General features: G+C 52.0%; 1 protein-coding gene across 1 annotated transcript; it reads left to right on the top strand.

The window, feature by feature from the left end:
- The first annotated feature begins 4,202 nt into the window (after window positions 1–4,202).
- KRT79 (keratin 79) lies at window positions 4,203–15,739 on the top strand. Its single transcript, XM_082741393.1, has 9 exons — window positions 4,203–4,711; window positions 6,923–7,143; window positions 8,250–8,310; window positions 8,434–8,529; window positions 12,708–12,872; window positions 13,071–13,196; window positions 13,865–14,085; window positions 14,764–14,798; window positions 15,082–15,739. The coding sequence occupies exons 1-9, from the start codon at window positions 4,229–4,231 to the stop codon at window positions 15,267–15,269; spliced, it is 1,596 nt and encodes a 531-aa protein (XP_082597519.1). The 5' UTR covers window positions 4,203–4,228; the 3' UTR covers window positions 15,270–15,739.
- The last annotated feature ends 44 nt before the right edge of the window (window positions 15,740–15,783 follow it).

Below are 15,783 nucleotides of genomic sequence, written 5' to 3'. Positions count from 1 at the left end.
GTTCCCTGTGGCACTGTGCAGCTTCTCTGCCACTCCTTCTGACAGTTCAGCTCTGCATCAGGCTTGCATCTCACCCAGCAAAAGAGAAGCAGTGTTGCTGCCCAGCCCACTCCTCCCCAAAGGCAATTTGTGGAATGTCTTTTACTGTTTAGGAATAGCCAATGGGCATCTCACCCCTCATCCCAATCAGGTCGTCAGAGGGCTTCTTCCAGGCCTCCACTCTGCTCCCTGGATGTCTTCCATTTCCTCCATCTCACTGATGTTTCAGTAGCTCTTCCAGCTTGTTCCCTGGTAAAATAACTGTACTCCAGGCTGAAGATAACCGCTCATTCCTGTTCCTCCTTCTTCTCACATGTGCACCAGATTTTTCTCCTCCTGGAAACCTTCCCTAATTCCCCAAGCCTGAATGTGCCAGGTCCTTTCTCTCCCTGGCACAGTCTGGCTACACCTGTTGTTGTCTTTGTCTGGTTCTGGTCTGGGATCCAGCTTTCCTATTAGTCTGGGACCAAAGGGCAGGTTGGTCTCCTGCACCCAGGATGGGGATCAGTGGCTCAGCTGATGCAGGGGGGAAGTTTGATGAGCTCTTGGGGCTGGAATTCTGCCCACCCCTTACCTCTTGGCTCTCACCCCATCACTGGGCCTGTCTGAACATGAGGCTGGAAACTTCTTCCCTCTTCTGCAGGAAGCTCTTTGGAAGCCAGGAGCATGGGCATCAGGGCCAGTTGCTAGGTGGGTGAAGAGGGTCACTTTCTCCACCCCACCCCTACCCCAGCTACCCATCAGCTCCTGCACTTGTTCTTCCCGTCTTCTCCCTCCTACGTGGCTCAACTCCAAACTCCATGGTCTAGGCCACAGGAGTTTATGTCATCCCTCCCTCATGTCCACCCTGCAATCAGCTTTAAGGGGAGGTTAGCCTTTTTCTCAGACTCAAGGATCTCTCCACCAGAAGTATCTGAGAAGGAGACTTTTTAGCCTTCTGTAAGGGAGACATGAACTGGAAAGCCTATGGCCCAGGAACCAGGATTCCTGGGCTTGTATCCCAGCTCTGCCACTTACCAATAGTGTGACTTTGACCAAGCTATGTAACCCCTCCAGTGTTCTCATCTGTGAGGAGAGATAATAATGCTGACCTCACAGGGCTGTGTGGGCATGCTGCCATTCAGGATCCCAGCAAGAGACAAAATTCACCCAAGAAAGTTCACTTAGATGGGCTTTCATGCCAGGAGCTCCTATGGAGGTGTGGGCGTGGCTGAAGGAATGCAGAAAGGATGGAGGGGCCCTGAGGTCGGCAGAGCTGGAGGGGCCAAACTCGGTTTGTCCAGGGCTGAGCTGTTTTCCAGGACGTGGGCCTTCCCGTGGAAACAGGGAGAACCAGGATGAGGAGGTCACCTGTGTAGAGCTGAAAGACAAGATGAAGAAGTGAGTGACAGATGGAAGAAGCTGTAATCATGGAGGACCGCAGGGAGGAAGCCAGGGAGAAATGCCTGCCCTTTCTTCTACCCTCCCAGATCTCCTGTCGCTGCCCCCCTCCCCCCGCCCCAGCCTTGGCAGACCAGTGAAGCCAGAAAGCAAGGGAGCAGCCTACAGAGGTCTAGGAGGAGGGTGACTGATTTGGGGTGGGAAGGAGGCAGACGGAGCTCAACCAGCGTGGACATGAGATGCATTCCCGCACCGAACGTGTCGGCCCTGTCATGAGTGTTGAGTAAAGACTGACTGTAATAGTCATCACAGTTGGCTTAGGAAGTCCTACCCCTGTAGGAGGGTGCCCAAGGGCAGCAACTCTTGTCTTCACCCCTTATCTTTGCTATGACCCCGTATCCAGCCTGACCTCAGGTGGGTGCTGTTGGGGGCTCTGCAGTCACCATTAGTCGTCTTGCCTTGTCCCTCCCACAGCCTGATATCCCCTCGGTGCTTGTGTCCTACCGTGGGGGGCCTGGGGGTGGGGGGCTAGGCAGGTGAAATTCTCCAGACACAGAAGCCCTTGGTTGAAGCAGCAGTGGAGGGGAGGAAACTGCTCCTCTTTAGCCACAGAAAGAAGGTCTGAACTTGGGTGTCCTGCCTGAAAGCAGAGAGGGCCTGAGGAGGCACTGTGTCTCCTCCCACCCCTGCTTTGTCTGGGCTGGGACCCCGGAGCCCCTGCCTGGCTGCGAGGGAGCCTGTTTCCAAGAAGGAACTCCCAGAGTGAGCCCTGGCAATCTGTGCCACTGTCTGTCACCAGCTTGCCCACAAAGCCTGGCAGAGAGTGCCAGGTCAACATGTGGGGCTGTGGAATGTGTGGAGCTGACTCTATTCCCACCTCCCTGGCCGCCCTGACTCAGAGGGCTGACATCACTCTCTTCCCCAGAAGTCCCACTCCCGACTGTCTCCCCTTCCCACACACCAGCAGGGAGCGATAAGGGAGGCTGAGAAAGCGATCACAGCCTCAGGGACAGGAGACAAAGGTCAGTGGGAAGTGACGCTTAGTCCCAGCTCTGTCCTGGGATCGCAGGCCAATGTTTTTTGAAAGGACTTCCCCTTTCATAAAGGCAGAGGAGGCCCAGAGAGGTTGCGAACAGCCCAAGGACACACAGTTCTGTGGGGATACACCTCCCAGCCTGGCTTGCCCCAATACCTTGTATCCCAGCTCCCAACAGAAGGGAGGGTCTGCTCTTGGGCATTAAGGGACTAATTCTGTGAGTGCCCCTCACCCCATTCCTCATAGGCGTTAGGTTCGACTTCTGTAGCAACTGGGAGCCACTTACAGTCTCTCATAGTGGCCCTGGAAAAGAGTCCTGCAGCCTCTTCTATGCCCAGAGGGGGTTTGCTCTCCACCTGCCTTCCTCAGACCTTGGGAGTGGGCCACTGTCCTCTCCTTCAGGACCCTGGGGCCACAAGTGGCCAGAGTTCCCGCTTGGGCTCTGGCCGACGCGGAAGGAGTGTGACAAGTCCTGTTGCTGCTCCTTCCCATGTGTGAGTCTTTCACCTCTCTGGGCCCATTCTCCAGTTTTCCAGCTGAAAGCTCAAGTGAGCAAGGAAGGCCAATCTCCAAAGTCATGACTGCAACACTCCCTCAGTCCTAACATCTGATTAACATCTGACATCTCCATGTCTTCCTTTGGGGCTGTGTGGGTCCCAGGAGCCTGAGGTCAGAGGTGGGGGCACAGAGGGGACTGTGTGAAGTGATTGAGGAGCTCCTGGCCCTTATGAACCAAGCACCAGGCTCCTTGGGGACTGGGAAGATGGGAATGTTGGGGTGCTCCCTGGGGCTCTTGGGGTCTTTGTTGAACACATTCTTCTTAGACCTATACTTATGTCTAATCAGAATGGGATGTGTCCTCCACCCACCTCCTCCAGAGTGGCTGGGCCCTTCTAGGGGTGTCTACTGTGGGACAGAGGGCTTGGGGGGGGCGGTTCAGGTGATAGTCAAAGTGCTCTCTTTCTCTTCAGTCCCCCAGCAAAACGTGCTTCTCCCCATGCATCTCTCTGGCCTCGGGGCAAAGCCTGAGGTGCCCAGGCCTTTCCACTTCCTCCTCTAGTGGTCCAGCCCCATGGTTGGGCCGACACCCTCTTCCTGTCCTTATACCCACTTTGCTTGGCGTGGGGTCTCTGCCCCGCAGACAATCTGGCAGTGGATGACGGAAGAACAGACTGCCCCCAGCCTACTCTGTCACCTGTGTCCCCCACCCTGGACCTGTCGGGCGGCGATGAGGCCGTGGGCTGGGAGGGTGGGACTGGAGCAGGCCTGGGCACCCTCTCCACAGCCCGTTGCCCAACCCTCCCTTCCCTTACCACCTGTACAGCCCTGGGCCCTGGGGCCTTGGCTTGCGACAGGGGCCTGGGCCAAATCCCATAGAACAGAGCCCCATTGACGGTGGCCATCGGGGCTGGGTGGGAGGAGACCAAGCCAGCCACTGGGTGGTGGGGGCGGCCGTGGGAGCCTGTATCATCCCGTTCCAAGACAGGAGAGCCCCAGGGGGGAGAAGGTGGCATCCTGCCCCACACAGTCTCGGCTCAGCCCCAGCTCCAGAGCATGGATGATAACTGGGAGCAGCCCCTCCCTGCTGCTGGGGGTAAGGGGACTCCCCTGGCCCATGGGGCCCCTCCCTCTGTTCCTCGGGCAATGGGGCAGGAGTGTCTCTGGAGCCCAGGAGCCAGCCCAACTGGGAAAAGATAAAAAGCCCATTGGTGGCACAGCATTCCCATACCGCGTTCCCTCTCCGCTCTCTCAGCCTGCGCTCCTGCCCCTCTGATGGTCATGAGGTCCTCTGTGTCTCGACAGACATACTCCACCAAAGGGGGCTTTAGCTCCAACTCTGCAAGTGGAGGAGGTGGGTCCCGGGGCCACACCAGCTTCAGCTCAGTGACGGTGTCCCGGAGCAGTAGCAGTGGCGGGGGGACCCGCTGTGGCCCCAGCAGGGCTGGCTTTGGCAGCCGAAGCCTCTATAACCTGGGGGGCAGCAAGAGCATCTCAGTCAGTGTGGCTGGAGGGGCCTCATCAGGGCGGGCCCTGGGAGGCTTCGGCTTTGGCAGTGGGGCCTATGTGGGCCTGGGGGCTGGGCGGCAGGCCTTCGGGCCAGCCTGTCCCCCTGGAGGGATTCAGGAGGTCACCATCAACCAGAGCCTGCTGACCCCTCTCAATGTGGAGATTGACCCTGAGATCCAGCGGGTGCGCACCCAGGAGCGTGAGCAGATCAAGACGCTCAACAACAAGTTTGCCTCTTTCATCGACAAGGTGAGCCGGGGTGGAAGGAAGCAGGGAGGGGCCCTTGGAGGAGAAGCAGGGCCACTAGGAGAGGGGGTGCTGGGCGGAGGCTGCACACTGCTGAGGGGCAGTTGATGGAATGACTTTGAGCTCTCTGGCCTGGCGACATCCTTCTGGGCCTCCTTGTCCTTGCTCGGTGATTCTGGTCACAAGGACTGTTGCTGAGCCCGTCTTGACTGTGTTGTGCCTTTCCTACAGTCATCGTTGACATGATCACACAGCAGCCTGTCCCACAATTAAGGAGTAGACAGTCCTCAGGGCTCCTCCTAATAGGGTGGTCCTTAGTGCCTCTGGTCAGCTGGGGAAACCAGCTCAAATGTTCAACAAGTTATGCAAGGAGCCCATCTGCTCCCCCTCTCTCAGTGTTGGAGAAGGCCTGACAAAGATGTGATCAGGACACAATTGAGGTGTTGTTCTAGAAGAAGTTATCATTTTGCTTCTCCTATTCCTCCTTGCTGTTTCTGCTGTTCCCAGAAACTCAATCTGGGATGGACAGTGAAGAGGGTGGTCGCCGGGGCACCATGACCCAGGGTATAGTTTGATCTGTCCCAGACCGGGAGCATCCTGACTCCTTCCTTCCCTGGCCTCCAGACCAAATAGGTGGCTCTTGTACCTTCTGTCTGGCATTTCCAGGTCCACTCTCCTGCCTTGTCAACCTCTAACACAAGTCTCCAGGCAAGGGGACCATGATGGAGAAAGTCCTGGTGGATAGCCATATGACTTCGGGGTCCCCAAAGAACATTTATGTCCTCTTTCTCTTGGGAAGCCCACAGTGTCCCATGAGGAATCAGAATAGTGATATTTGTCCATTTAAAAAAAGAGAAAACAGAAGTCTAGAGAGGACAAGTGATTTGTACAGGATCAGAGAGGCACTTGGAGGCAGAGGTAGGCCTGGAGCTCAGGTTCTTGGGCCCTATGGTCCTTGGCATTAAGAGACCTTGTTGCTGTTTGTGGTGGGTGCACCTGCTTCATGGTTCCCAGGCCATGTGACTTTGGGCCTGGGGTGCTGTGGAGGTTGGACCTGGAGAAACCGGACTGCAGAAGGTGAAGCAAGCAGTTCCGCCCACCTCCTCACCTTCTCCCCTAGTGACTTTTGGTTCTCCTGTGGGACTGTCCCAGAGGTCAAACAAGAAAAACCTTTCTCTGGCTCTCAGCATCATGTTCTAGGAACTGGGCATCTGTGAAGTTGACCCTGTCCCATGTCTTTTGCTGGGCAGAGAACCCACCAGGGGACCTCTGAAGTCCATGCCACGAGCCCCCTTTTAAGTCTTTAGAGGCAGGGCTGAGCAGCTATATTTAAAGTCAAATTTATAGAAAAGTTGTTAGAACAGTACAATAGATTTCTCTATATTTTTCACCCAGATTCACCAAATTTAAAAATTTAACTTAATCTAAAGCAATTTTAGTTCCAAACGCAGAGTATTGTATTAGTTTCAGGCATACACCATTGCGATCCCACACTTCCATACTTGCTCATTGCGAATGCTCCCCTTCAACCCCACTGCCCATGTCCCCCATCCGCCCTCCCACGTCCCTTCTGGTAACCAGTAGTGTGTTCTCTAGAGTTAAGAGTCTGTTTCTTGGTTTGTTTCTTTCTTTCTCTCTCTCTTTTTTCCTTTGTGCATTTGTATCATTGCTTAAATTTCACGTCTGAGCGAAATCATGTCGTATTTGTCCTTCTCTGACTGATTTCACTTTAGAATCATGAATTTTTACATTTTGTCACATTTGCTTTCTCTTTCCTTGGGTGTGTGTGTACACGCACATATGTACACACTTGTATATATACATACATATATATACATACATTCTATATGCACCTGCATTTTTAACAGTTGATTTGGGTGCAGAATTAGGGTTCAAGAACATCGGTTTACCCAGGCCAAGGGGGAAAGGGAGACCCAGAGCGAAGTGATTTGACTGTTGCCAACTAGTAAAGGGCTGAGTTGGGGCTTTTACGGTTTATTAACTCTTTAGAGTCCTTGTCATTGGATTGGACAGTCTTTCCCAGTGAAGGCTGTTCCCTGAGGAGGAGGGGCTCCTTCCCACAGCAATGCTTGAGCTGTGCACCAGCCCTGTGAGGTCCTGGATGGGGATGGTGGTGACGATGGGCCCAGTCCTGGGTCCTGTCTGGGGCCAGTGGATAGTAACCATCCCACCAACCTTCTTGTCCTGGCTCAGGTCCGGTTCCTGGAACAGCAGAATAAGGTGCTGGAGACCAAGTGGGCCCTGCTGCAGGAGCAGGGCCAGAACTCAGGTGTCACCAGGAACAACCTGGAACCCCTCTTTGAGAACTACTTGGGCAACCTGCGGAGGCAGCTGGACAACCTCCAGAGCGATCGGGGGAGGCTGGACTCAGAGCTGAGGAATGTGCAGGATGTCCTTGAGGACTTCAAGAGCAAGTGAGGAGGACTGGACAGGCTGGGGCCATGGGGGTGAGGAAGGGACAGTGTGGGAAATCTCCCCAGAGAGGGCCACCATATTCCCATGTTCCTGGTTCCCATCTGGGGGAATGCATAGACAGAGCGTCTTCCCTTGGGTGCCTCCTGGAGAACTGTCCCACTTATTTGTGTATTGTTCATAATTTTAAAAACTCCAAGGTAGGGAGAATATGAAAGGAACCTCTATGTTCTTATTGCTCAGCTTTAATAATTATTAACTCATAGCCAGTCTTATTCCATCTATACACCTAGTTGATTTTTATTGCTCAGCTTTAATAATTATTAACTCATAGCCAGTCTTTTTCCATCTATACACCTAGTTGATTTTTCTCCTCCCTTATTGTCTTGAAACAAATCCTAGCCATCGTGTGATTTCATTCACAGATATTTACTGGCTATATTCATAAGGCTCATCAGCATAGCTTGACTTAATCAAACATAAACATAATGCCATAACCACAACTCAAATTTTTAAAACAGTAATTCCTCAATATCCTTGACTATCCATTCACTTTGAATTTTCAACTGTCCCTTAAATGTCTTAAGTTTTAAAAATATGGTTGGTTTGATTCAAAATCCAAATAAAGGTCAGAGATTATGATGAGCGATATGTATATTTATAATTTTAAGGTATAATCTTTCATAACTTTCCCAATAACTTAATACTGGCAATCTCTAACCCTTAAAATCTCAGCAAAAGCAGTTGGAGAGAAGTGAGCTGTTTTAAATGACGTCCTGCCTGTCGAAAGTGAACACAAAGATAACCACTGTTGACACAGCTTTGCCTATTCCTATTAAAGCCTCCCAGGGGCTCCGATCCAAAGAGATGGCTGCTCTTGATTGCCATATTATTGTGCAAAGTCTGGGCCGATTCCCTCAAAGCGGGTGGGCAGGAATATTTAATGGCTGTACCCCAAGTTTCTTCACTGGTGGGCTGCATTACAGAACTCCTTCTCAAAGCTGTTCTTAGATAAACGTGGGACCCAAGGGGGCATAAAGCCAAGTGGGTTAAATGCTTTAGGAGGCAGAACTAGGCTGATTCTGACCTGAGTCTTCCTATGTTACAGGTACGAGGATGAAATCAACAAGCGCACTGCGGCAGAGAATGAGTTTGTGCTGCTCAAGAAGGTGAGCAGGTGGAGGGGAGTTGGGAAGGTGGTTCGCGGGCTTGCCAGGGTGCTGTGGTGACTCAGAGGGAGGTGAGAGCCCTAGGGACTGAGGTGTCTGCCCTGCTGTCTCTCTTGCCCCCAGGATGTGGATGCTGCATACATGAGCCGAATGGATCTGACTGGCAAGGTGGGCACCTTGACTGAGGAGCTCGACTTCCTGAATCATCTCTATGAAATGGTGAGACGGCCAATGGATGGGGACAATTATATATATGTATAGCCCTGGGGATCCCCCCTGGAGGTCTGACCTGAATTCACCAGTGCAATTTAACTGATGGAAAATAGAACCTGGACCTTTTATTAACACGAGCTTCCATGCTAAGTGGTAAGGATGTGCCAGACACCTGGCCAAGTTTTACATAATCCTTTCAAGGAAGCCACAATAGAGGTACTACTATTGTCTCCATTGTATAATCAGGACAGGGAGGCTCAGGGTAGCTTGCCCATGGTCACAGAGCTAGGTGGAGGCAGTGCTGGAATTAAAACCTAGTTCTTGGACTTCAAAGTCTGACTTGCACTCCTGTGTTAGACCTTTTCCCTTCTAGAGCAGTTTGTAATGGAGCAAGGGCCGGAGGAGCAGGATGGCAGAGAAAGGACTGAGATTTTAGGTGGGCTCAGGAGTTGAGGTGTGGGTAGTAGGTAGATTGCAGGATCCAAGAGGGGTTCCAAGGAAACAAGGAGGTTTTGAAGACCAGGGTGAGAGGGCTGAAATTAACCTGAATTGATCCTAGCATCTTGGACTTGGACTCAGTAGGGGCCTCGTGGCCCACCTTCTCTCTGTGCTGGAGTCCTTTCTCCCTCATTGCTTCTAGGAGTCATGTAGCCCGGGCTTGAATCCTCCCGGTGGCAGGGAGCTCACTGTTTTTCAGGGCAGGCATTTTCACTGTTGACCAAAAAAGAAAGCTGACTTCAATCATCTTCCCATGACTTCTGCTCTTGATTGGCCCTGAGTCTGCCCTTCAGGCAACAAAGCGAGTTGTCTTTTGTGTGGCTCATTGCCTTTCCCAGGGCAGCATGTTAGAGGTCAGGGTGCTCTGGGGACTGACATCTGTGGCATATGAGGAAGTTGAGGAAACAGTGTTCTTAGACCAGACTTTGGGAAATGGTGGGGTAGGGAGGGAGCATATAGACTTGCATTCGCGCACATAATGTTGCATTAGTTTATGTGTCATCTTTAGAAGTCATTTCACAATATTTGCTCCTTAAACACCCCCCTCCCTGGACTTTTTCACGTGAATGCTTTCAAGTGAGACATGTATCTATCTGCTTCCAACTTTCTGGATTTGGGCAGTTGAATTTTTGAAACCAAATGCAAGAGTTAACGAGTCCCATTTTCCCTGTGACATGTGATTATGGTTTCATCCCGTCATCTAGATAACTGTGGGCACTTTGAAACAAATTTCCCCCATGCATATGTTGGAGATACTCCATTGGGTAATTGGATATATTCATGATGTCCCAGCCTGGGGTTCTCTGCAGACCCGATAAACTTTCAGTTCAGTGTGAATGTTCATTTCAGTGTATGTGACCAGTGAGCACATTAAAGCCAACAGGGCCAAGAACCGAGTCCTAGTGCAAGAACTAGATGTTTGGTGGTATCTTTCTCTCAGGCTGACTTCACTCCACTCATCACTAATTTGTGGTTCAAGTGCCTCAGCTACTTGAAAATCTAGTTGATATCATCATCTGGCCCACATCTTTCTGTCTTGTGTTCAAGAATACTGTGGAAGTCTGTGCTGGTCCTTTAGCATTTTAGTAATACAACCACAGGAGAAAATGAAATCCGTTTGTCTTGGCCTTTCCTTAGGGAAGTCTTGCTGGCTCTATGCCTCTTACTTACATTTTGTGATTCTAGAGGGTTGTAGGAGGTTGTTGTTAGGTTTTACCTGAAGAAGTCTAATGACTGCATCATTTGCCTGTTTCCCATCAAGGAGAACAGTCATTAAACTAGAAAGGGCAAGATGCAGGAGAAAATGGAAAGCCAAGACAGACACAGAAAGTATAAGAGGCCTTGGCCTTGTTGGGCTTCTCAAGGGTCCAGGCCAAAGGAGCATCTCCTAGGGGGCCATGGGATTGCCACAGGGATGGAAACTCCTGGAGATCCATAAGAAATACAGACAGTAGGGAAGATTCCAGAGCTCCAGAAGCAGCAAATGTCTTCATTTTCAAGGGAATGGTATTTAGGCTTACCTGTGCCTCTTTGGGGTTGAGAATGAAGGTGAGAGCAGCCGTTCCCTTGTTGCCTCCTGCATGAATCAACTGTGATGGCCAATAAAGCACTCACAAATTGATTTCATGCTCTGGTTTTGGTCAAGCCAGATCTCGGGGAAATCTGGAGGGCCACTCACCAACCCCTGGCATGTCTTACAGGGCAGAAAAGCAGCCTTGTGCCCTCCCTCTGGCCTGGATGATTCCCGTGGGATTTAGCCCCTGCTCCAGTATCAATGCTTTGGCCTCTCTGGCTCTTTCCTTCCTTGCCCAGAGGCTCTCCACGTGCTCTTCCTCTCAGGGTCGCTGGTGTCTGAGGAGACGCATATCTTTAATCTACGGAACTCTTCCTTCTCCTTCTCCACTTGTATCAGGTCTGTTTCTTTGGAAAACCTAACGCTTTTATCATCTTAGTCTATCACTCTTGGTGGGATTTGGTAGATCTCCTTGTCTTAAAAATTCCAAGTTGATGTTCCTCAGGACGACACTCTGGCTCAGGGGCACACAGGGACCCTGAGCGGGGCAGGGTGAAAGGGTGATGCTGCAAGATGATGAAGTCAGGGTTATCACCGCTGTGGCAAGATGATGTGATCTACAGCAAATAAGCCTCATGGACGTCTTGACTGACCTTCACAGAAGTGTGGGCACATAATGCATTTTACTAAGCACCCAACATAGGCCACAAACGGATCTGAATCCTTACATCAACCCCACGAGGAAGATCACCACAGGCTCTTTATAGAAGAGGGGGCGGAGGCATCAGGAAGTTCCACCCCGGTCACAGAGCTAGTGAATGGCAGGCTGGGGACTTGAACTTCGCTTTGCCTGTCTCCAGAGCTCATGTCTTTTCACTCAACGGCAAACGTTTCATGAGTTGGATGTTCGCCCCTTCCTCCCCACCCATTCCACCTCTCAAATGATAATGCAGCTTAGTAATCTAAATCTGTGTCAGTATGGATGGCTGTTCTGGATTTGGTCGTTCTCTTTCTCGGCTTCTATCTCTCTCTTAGTCATGCCACCTCAGGTTCTGGTGTCAGACTCCCAAGGTTTAAGACTGGGCTCCCCGCTTATTAGTGTGTGATTTGGGGCAGGTCACGTCAGTCTTTGTGCTATTGGAAAAGGGCTTGTAACAAGTTGGTGTCTGTTAAGTGCTTAACACAGAGCCTGCTCACAGGAAATGCTCGGTCAGTGCGCTCTAATATTCCAGCTTTATCGGTTATAATTCCACTGGCGGCAGGAAAGCTGGGGGCATGACCAGAGCATACAAGGTGTTGACTCACAAACAGAAGATTCTCTCCCCTCTGGGAGCCACTGTGGTTTGGGCAGTTGGTCGACAGCCCAGGACAGGAAGGACGGTGGGAGAAATGGAGGCAGAGCTCAGTTGGGAGCCCATTCAAATGAACTAGTGATAGAGCTGAACTCAAAGCCAGAGCACAGAACTGCTGAAACTGAACCTGCTGCTCACAGCATCTTTAAATGCCTGTTTATATGTCAAAATCAATGGTCCTAGAAACCCAGGGAGGGTCCAAGAACCTCACCATGGTCTATAAATGTCAGTATAGTCTAGATGAAACCATCTGGGAATTTGCTCAACTGACTGGTTCCAGTCTGGGCCCCAGGACTGGACTGGATGACTTTGGATCTGATGACCTTGGATGTGTTACTTCTCTTTCCCAAGCCTCTTTCCTAACCAAGGAAAGTGTCAGGACCGCTGTGAATGGTGGCGCAGGGGGTTAGCTGGCTGATTGGAGAGAGGGGTTTGAATCAGGGCTATGTTCAGTTCCTTGGATCCTACTGTCTGCCCCCGTCAGAGGGGAGACTTTTCCCAAGTTGACAAAAGTGGCCTGGCCTGCCTCCCAGGGCATTCTGAGGATGGCAGGGGCTGGCACCAGGTTTGGGTGTAGTAGGTACACATTCTTTCCCCTTCTGTAATCTCTTGGAAACCTGTAAATCCACAACAAGGAATGATATTTATAAAAATGTGAGCCCATTTCCCAGCTGGAGAGAATTAGGTCTTTCCTTCTAGGCTGGAGCCTGGGGTAGAGCACAAGTCTCCCCTTGCCACCTGGGGCCCCGTCCTTCATCCCTCGGTTGTCTCCTGGGGGCCTGGATGAGGGGCACTGGTGGCAGCTATCTCTTTTTCTGCAGGAGCTGAGCCAAGTGCAGACCCACGTGTCTGACACCAATGTCATCCTTTCTATGGACAACAATCGCAGACTTGACCTGGACAGCATCATTGCTGAGGTCAAGGCCCAGTATGAGCTGATTGCCCAGAGGAGCAGGGCTGAGGCTGAGGCTTGGTACCAGACCAAGGTGAGGAGAACAGCTGGTCAGGTGTGTGGGCTGGGACAGATACAGAACTTCTGCCACTGTGAGAAGCTTGGGGCTAGACACGCCAACTGACGTGGTAGGAACAGGGGTGGGGCTCTAGCAGTGAGGGTGGGCCTGGGGCAACTAGTTATCCAGGAGGGCCTGGAACTGACAGGTCACTGCCACTTTTTTGGTCTCCAGTATGAAGAGCTGCAGGTGACAGCTGGGAAGCATGGGGACAGCCTGCGGGACACTAAGAACGAGATTGCTGAGCTCACTCGCACTGTCCAGAGGCTGCAGGGCGAGGTGGATGCGGTTAAGAAGCAGGTGAGTCTTTGGTGAGGAGCCTGGGGGTCAGGTATGGGTTGGCAGAGGTGAGGACCTTCTCTATTGTCATGCTGAGGGGTGAGAACTTGTCTTTTTCTGAGGGATGGGACACGCTCAAATGGGCTGGACTGTTAAAATCAACACAGTCCTTTTATAGGGTAAGAAACTAAGGCTGGGAGGAGGATAGGAACTTGTTCAAGGTCACATAGTATTTTAGTGGTGGAGCAGGTGAGAGGATCTCCTCCAGGGAGTCTGATCCCATCTCTAGGCGATCAGAGCAAGAGGCTGACAGTTCAAGTATCCAGGTCATAGGTGCTGATTCCTTCTAGGATATGGCTAAAAGCTTGGGCTTTCCCCCAGATCGGAGTGAAGCATTTAGTTAATGGTGAGGTTATATTATTTATTCTATCTCTTTTGAGGCACTGGGCTGAGTTGCAGCCGGAGGGACTAAGATTAGACTTCAATAAGGACTTTCTCAGTAGTGCTACATGACCCTGCTTGGGTAATAGTATCTATTCTCTGAGAAGAATATTTCTGCTTTCCTTTTTTCTCAGTTAGTTGGGGTCCGGAGGGGATGGGTGGGGGAATGGTGGTATCTGGTTTGAGGGCAGAGAGATGGATGTGATGACCCTGGAGGATGTTCCCAACACCTCTCATCCGTTGGGCAGTGCCAGCAGCTGCAGGCTGCCATCGCAGAAGCGGAGCAGCGTGGGGATATGGCATTGAAGGATGCTCAGAAGAAGCTTGGGGACCTGGACATGGCCCTGCACCAGGCCAAGGAGGACCTGGCCCGGCTGCTGCGTGACTACCAGGCTCTCATGAATGTCAAACTGGCCTTGGACGTGGAGATCGCCACCTACCGCAAGCTGTTGGAGAGCGAGGAGAGCAGGTGGGGGCCCCTGCCTGCCCTGATTTGAGGGCATTATAGCTCTGCCCTGTGGGAGAGCCTGTGTCATCATTGGCTCTGTGCTAGGGGTAGGGAGAGAAGGGAGGAACCAGGAAGCTGGGCTCCTAACTCATCGCCCACAGCAGACTTTCCACTTGGGTTCACTGCCTCTGCTGCACATCTCTTCAGTTGGCAGGACAATCAGTAATTCTTACAGTGGTCAGCAGCCCTACAGAAGTGAGGTTTCTTCTTCTAACACCAGATTCCACCACCTCTGAAACTTTGAAAAAAAATTTAATCATCTCTGTCCTTGGGAAGATGTGAGATGTACAGAAAGTCATTTGAGCCAGAAACCGGGAAGCTTTGTTTTGGCATGAGCTTTGTTTGCTGTCTGTGATGTGCATGCAGAAGAAGGCAGGACAGGGGAGGCTGGTGTCACTTGGCCTGTTGTGGCTCTGCTTTCTCTGTGGCACCTGCTGGAAGGGCCACAAGGCCCAGCACAGCCACATGCACCTGTTTCTCATGTCTCCTGATCTTGTCTTGTGGACCCTGGCTCGAGAGTTGACTCACTGAGTTGACCTAACCGTGAAGGCAGAGAGTGGGAAAGGGGAAGGAGGGAGAGGGTTTTCACCTGGGCTCTGGGGACCACTGACCCTTCTCCTGCTATTTCGGTTTCTGCAGGATGTCTGGAGAATGTCCCAGTGCCGTCAGCATTTGTGAGTATTTTGCTGCCTTCCCTGGCCTCAGGCTCAGCCCCGGTCCTCTGCTCAGTCTGCTCAATCTGTCCTTGGCCAGAAGCACATTGCCCTCCTCCTGAGCCCCTGGAGACAGGGGACTTATTCTTTGGGGGTTCCCAAAGAATAAGTTTACTGCCCACCTTCTCCATCAGTTTCCCAGGGCTCCACTGCCTGCTTGTTCCCATCCCTCATTGGTTTCTGCAAGTCCCCCTCCCCCTTTCCGTGTGGCTTCCCTGCCTTACCCAGACCCTTTGTCTTACAGCGGTGACTGGCAACTCCACCACGGTGTGCGGAGGCAGTGCGGCCAGCTTTGGGGGTGGCATGTCCCTGGGTGGGGGTGGGGGTGCTAGCAAGGGCGGATTCAGCACTGTCAAGGGAGGGGCCGTCTCTGGGGGCACCTCCATCCTGCGGAAGACCACCACGGTCAAGACATCAAGCCGGAGGTATTAGCTTTTCAGACTTGCAAGCTGGGGCCCCTGCAGTTTCCTCCTTGCTATACTCACCCCACCCCACCTACCTCCATAGGAACGGGAACAGCCCCAGGACCACAGGTCCGGTGTATCTGCATGCCAGACTCTTTGCATGCGATCTGCATTTTGGGAAGGTGCAAATCTACCCACGTTTTCTCCTTGCTTCTGCAATGTGATGGGAGGGGAGATTAAGGCCACCACCCTGAGCAATGTATTTGAGTGATCTGGAGGTGAACTTTTGATCACTGAGAGGAGGTTGGATTTCCCTCAGTTCCTCTGTTCTTCTGCTCTGTGTTCAGGGCAGGCTTGCGGAGGAAGGAGGGAAGTTGTGAGTGGTCCCTGAAGGCCTTTCAACCTCCCCAGTCTCCCACCAGACCCAACCCCTCTCTGAATCTATCCACGCCTGGCTCTCCTGTCTGTGCCTGTGATGTATCTCAATAAATGATGTATCTCAACTGCAGCTAGCTGTCTGGGGCTCCAGTTTGTCCTGCCCG

This window comes from Mustela nivalis, assembly GCF_964662115.1.
Source record: "Mustela nivalis genome assembly, chromosome: 7".
Taxonomy (NCBI): Eukaryota; Metazoa; Chordata; class Mammalia; order Carnivora; family Mustelidae; genus Mustela; species Mustela nivalis.
This window is presented reverse-complemented; position numbering and strand designations above follow the sequence as displayed.

Bases quoted from the DNA above. Each gene is read 5' to 3' on its own strand.
- KRT79 (XM_082741393.1), top strand. From the start codon at position 4,229: ATGGTCATGAGGTCCTCTGTGTCTCGACAGACATACTCCACCAAAGGG. The intron at 8,530-12,707 runs GTGAGACGGCCA...CTTTTTCTGCAG, and splicing joins TGAATCATCTCTATGAAATG to GAGCTGAGCCAAGTGCAGAC. The intron at 14,086-14,763 runs GTGGGGGCCCCT...CGGTTTCTGCAG, and splicing joins TTGGAGAGCGAGGAGAGCAG to GATGTCTGGAGAATGTCCCA.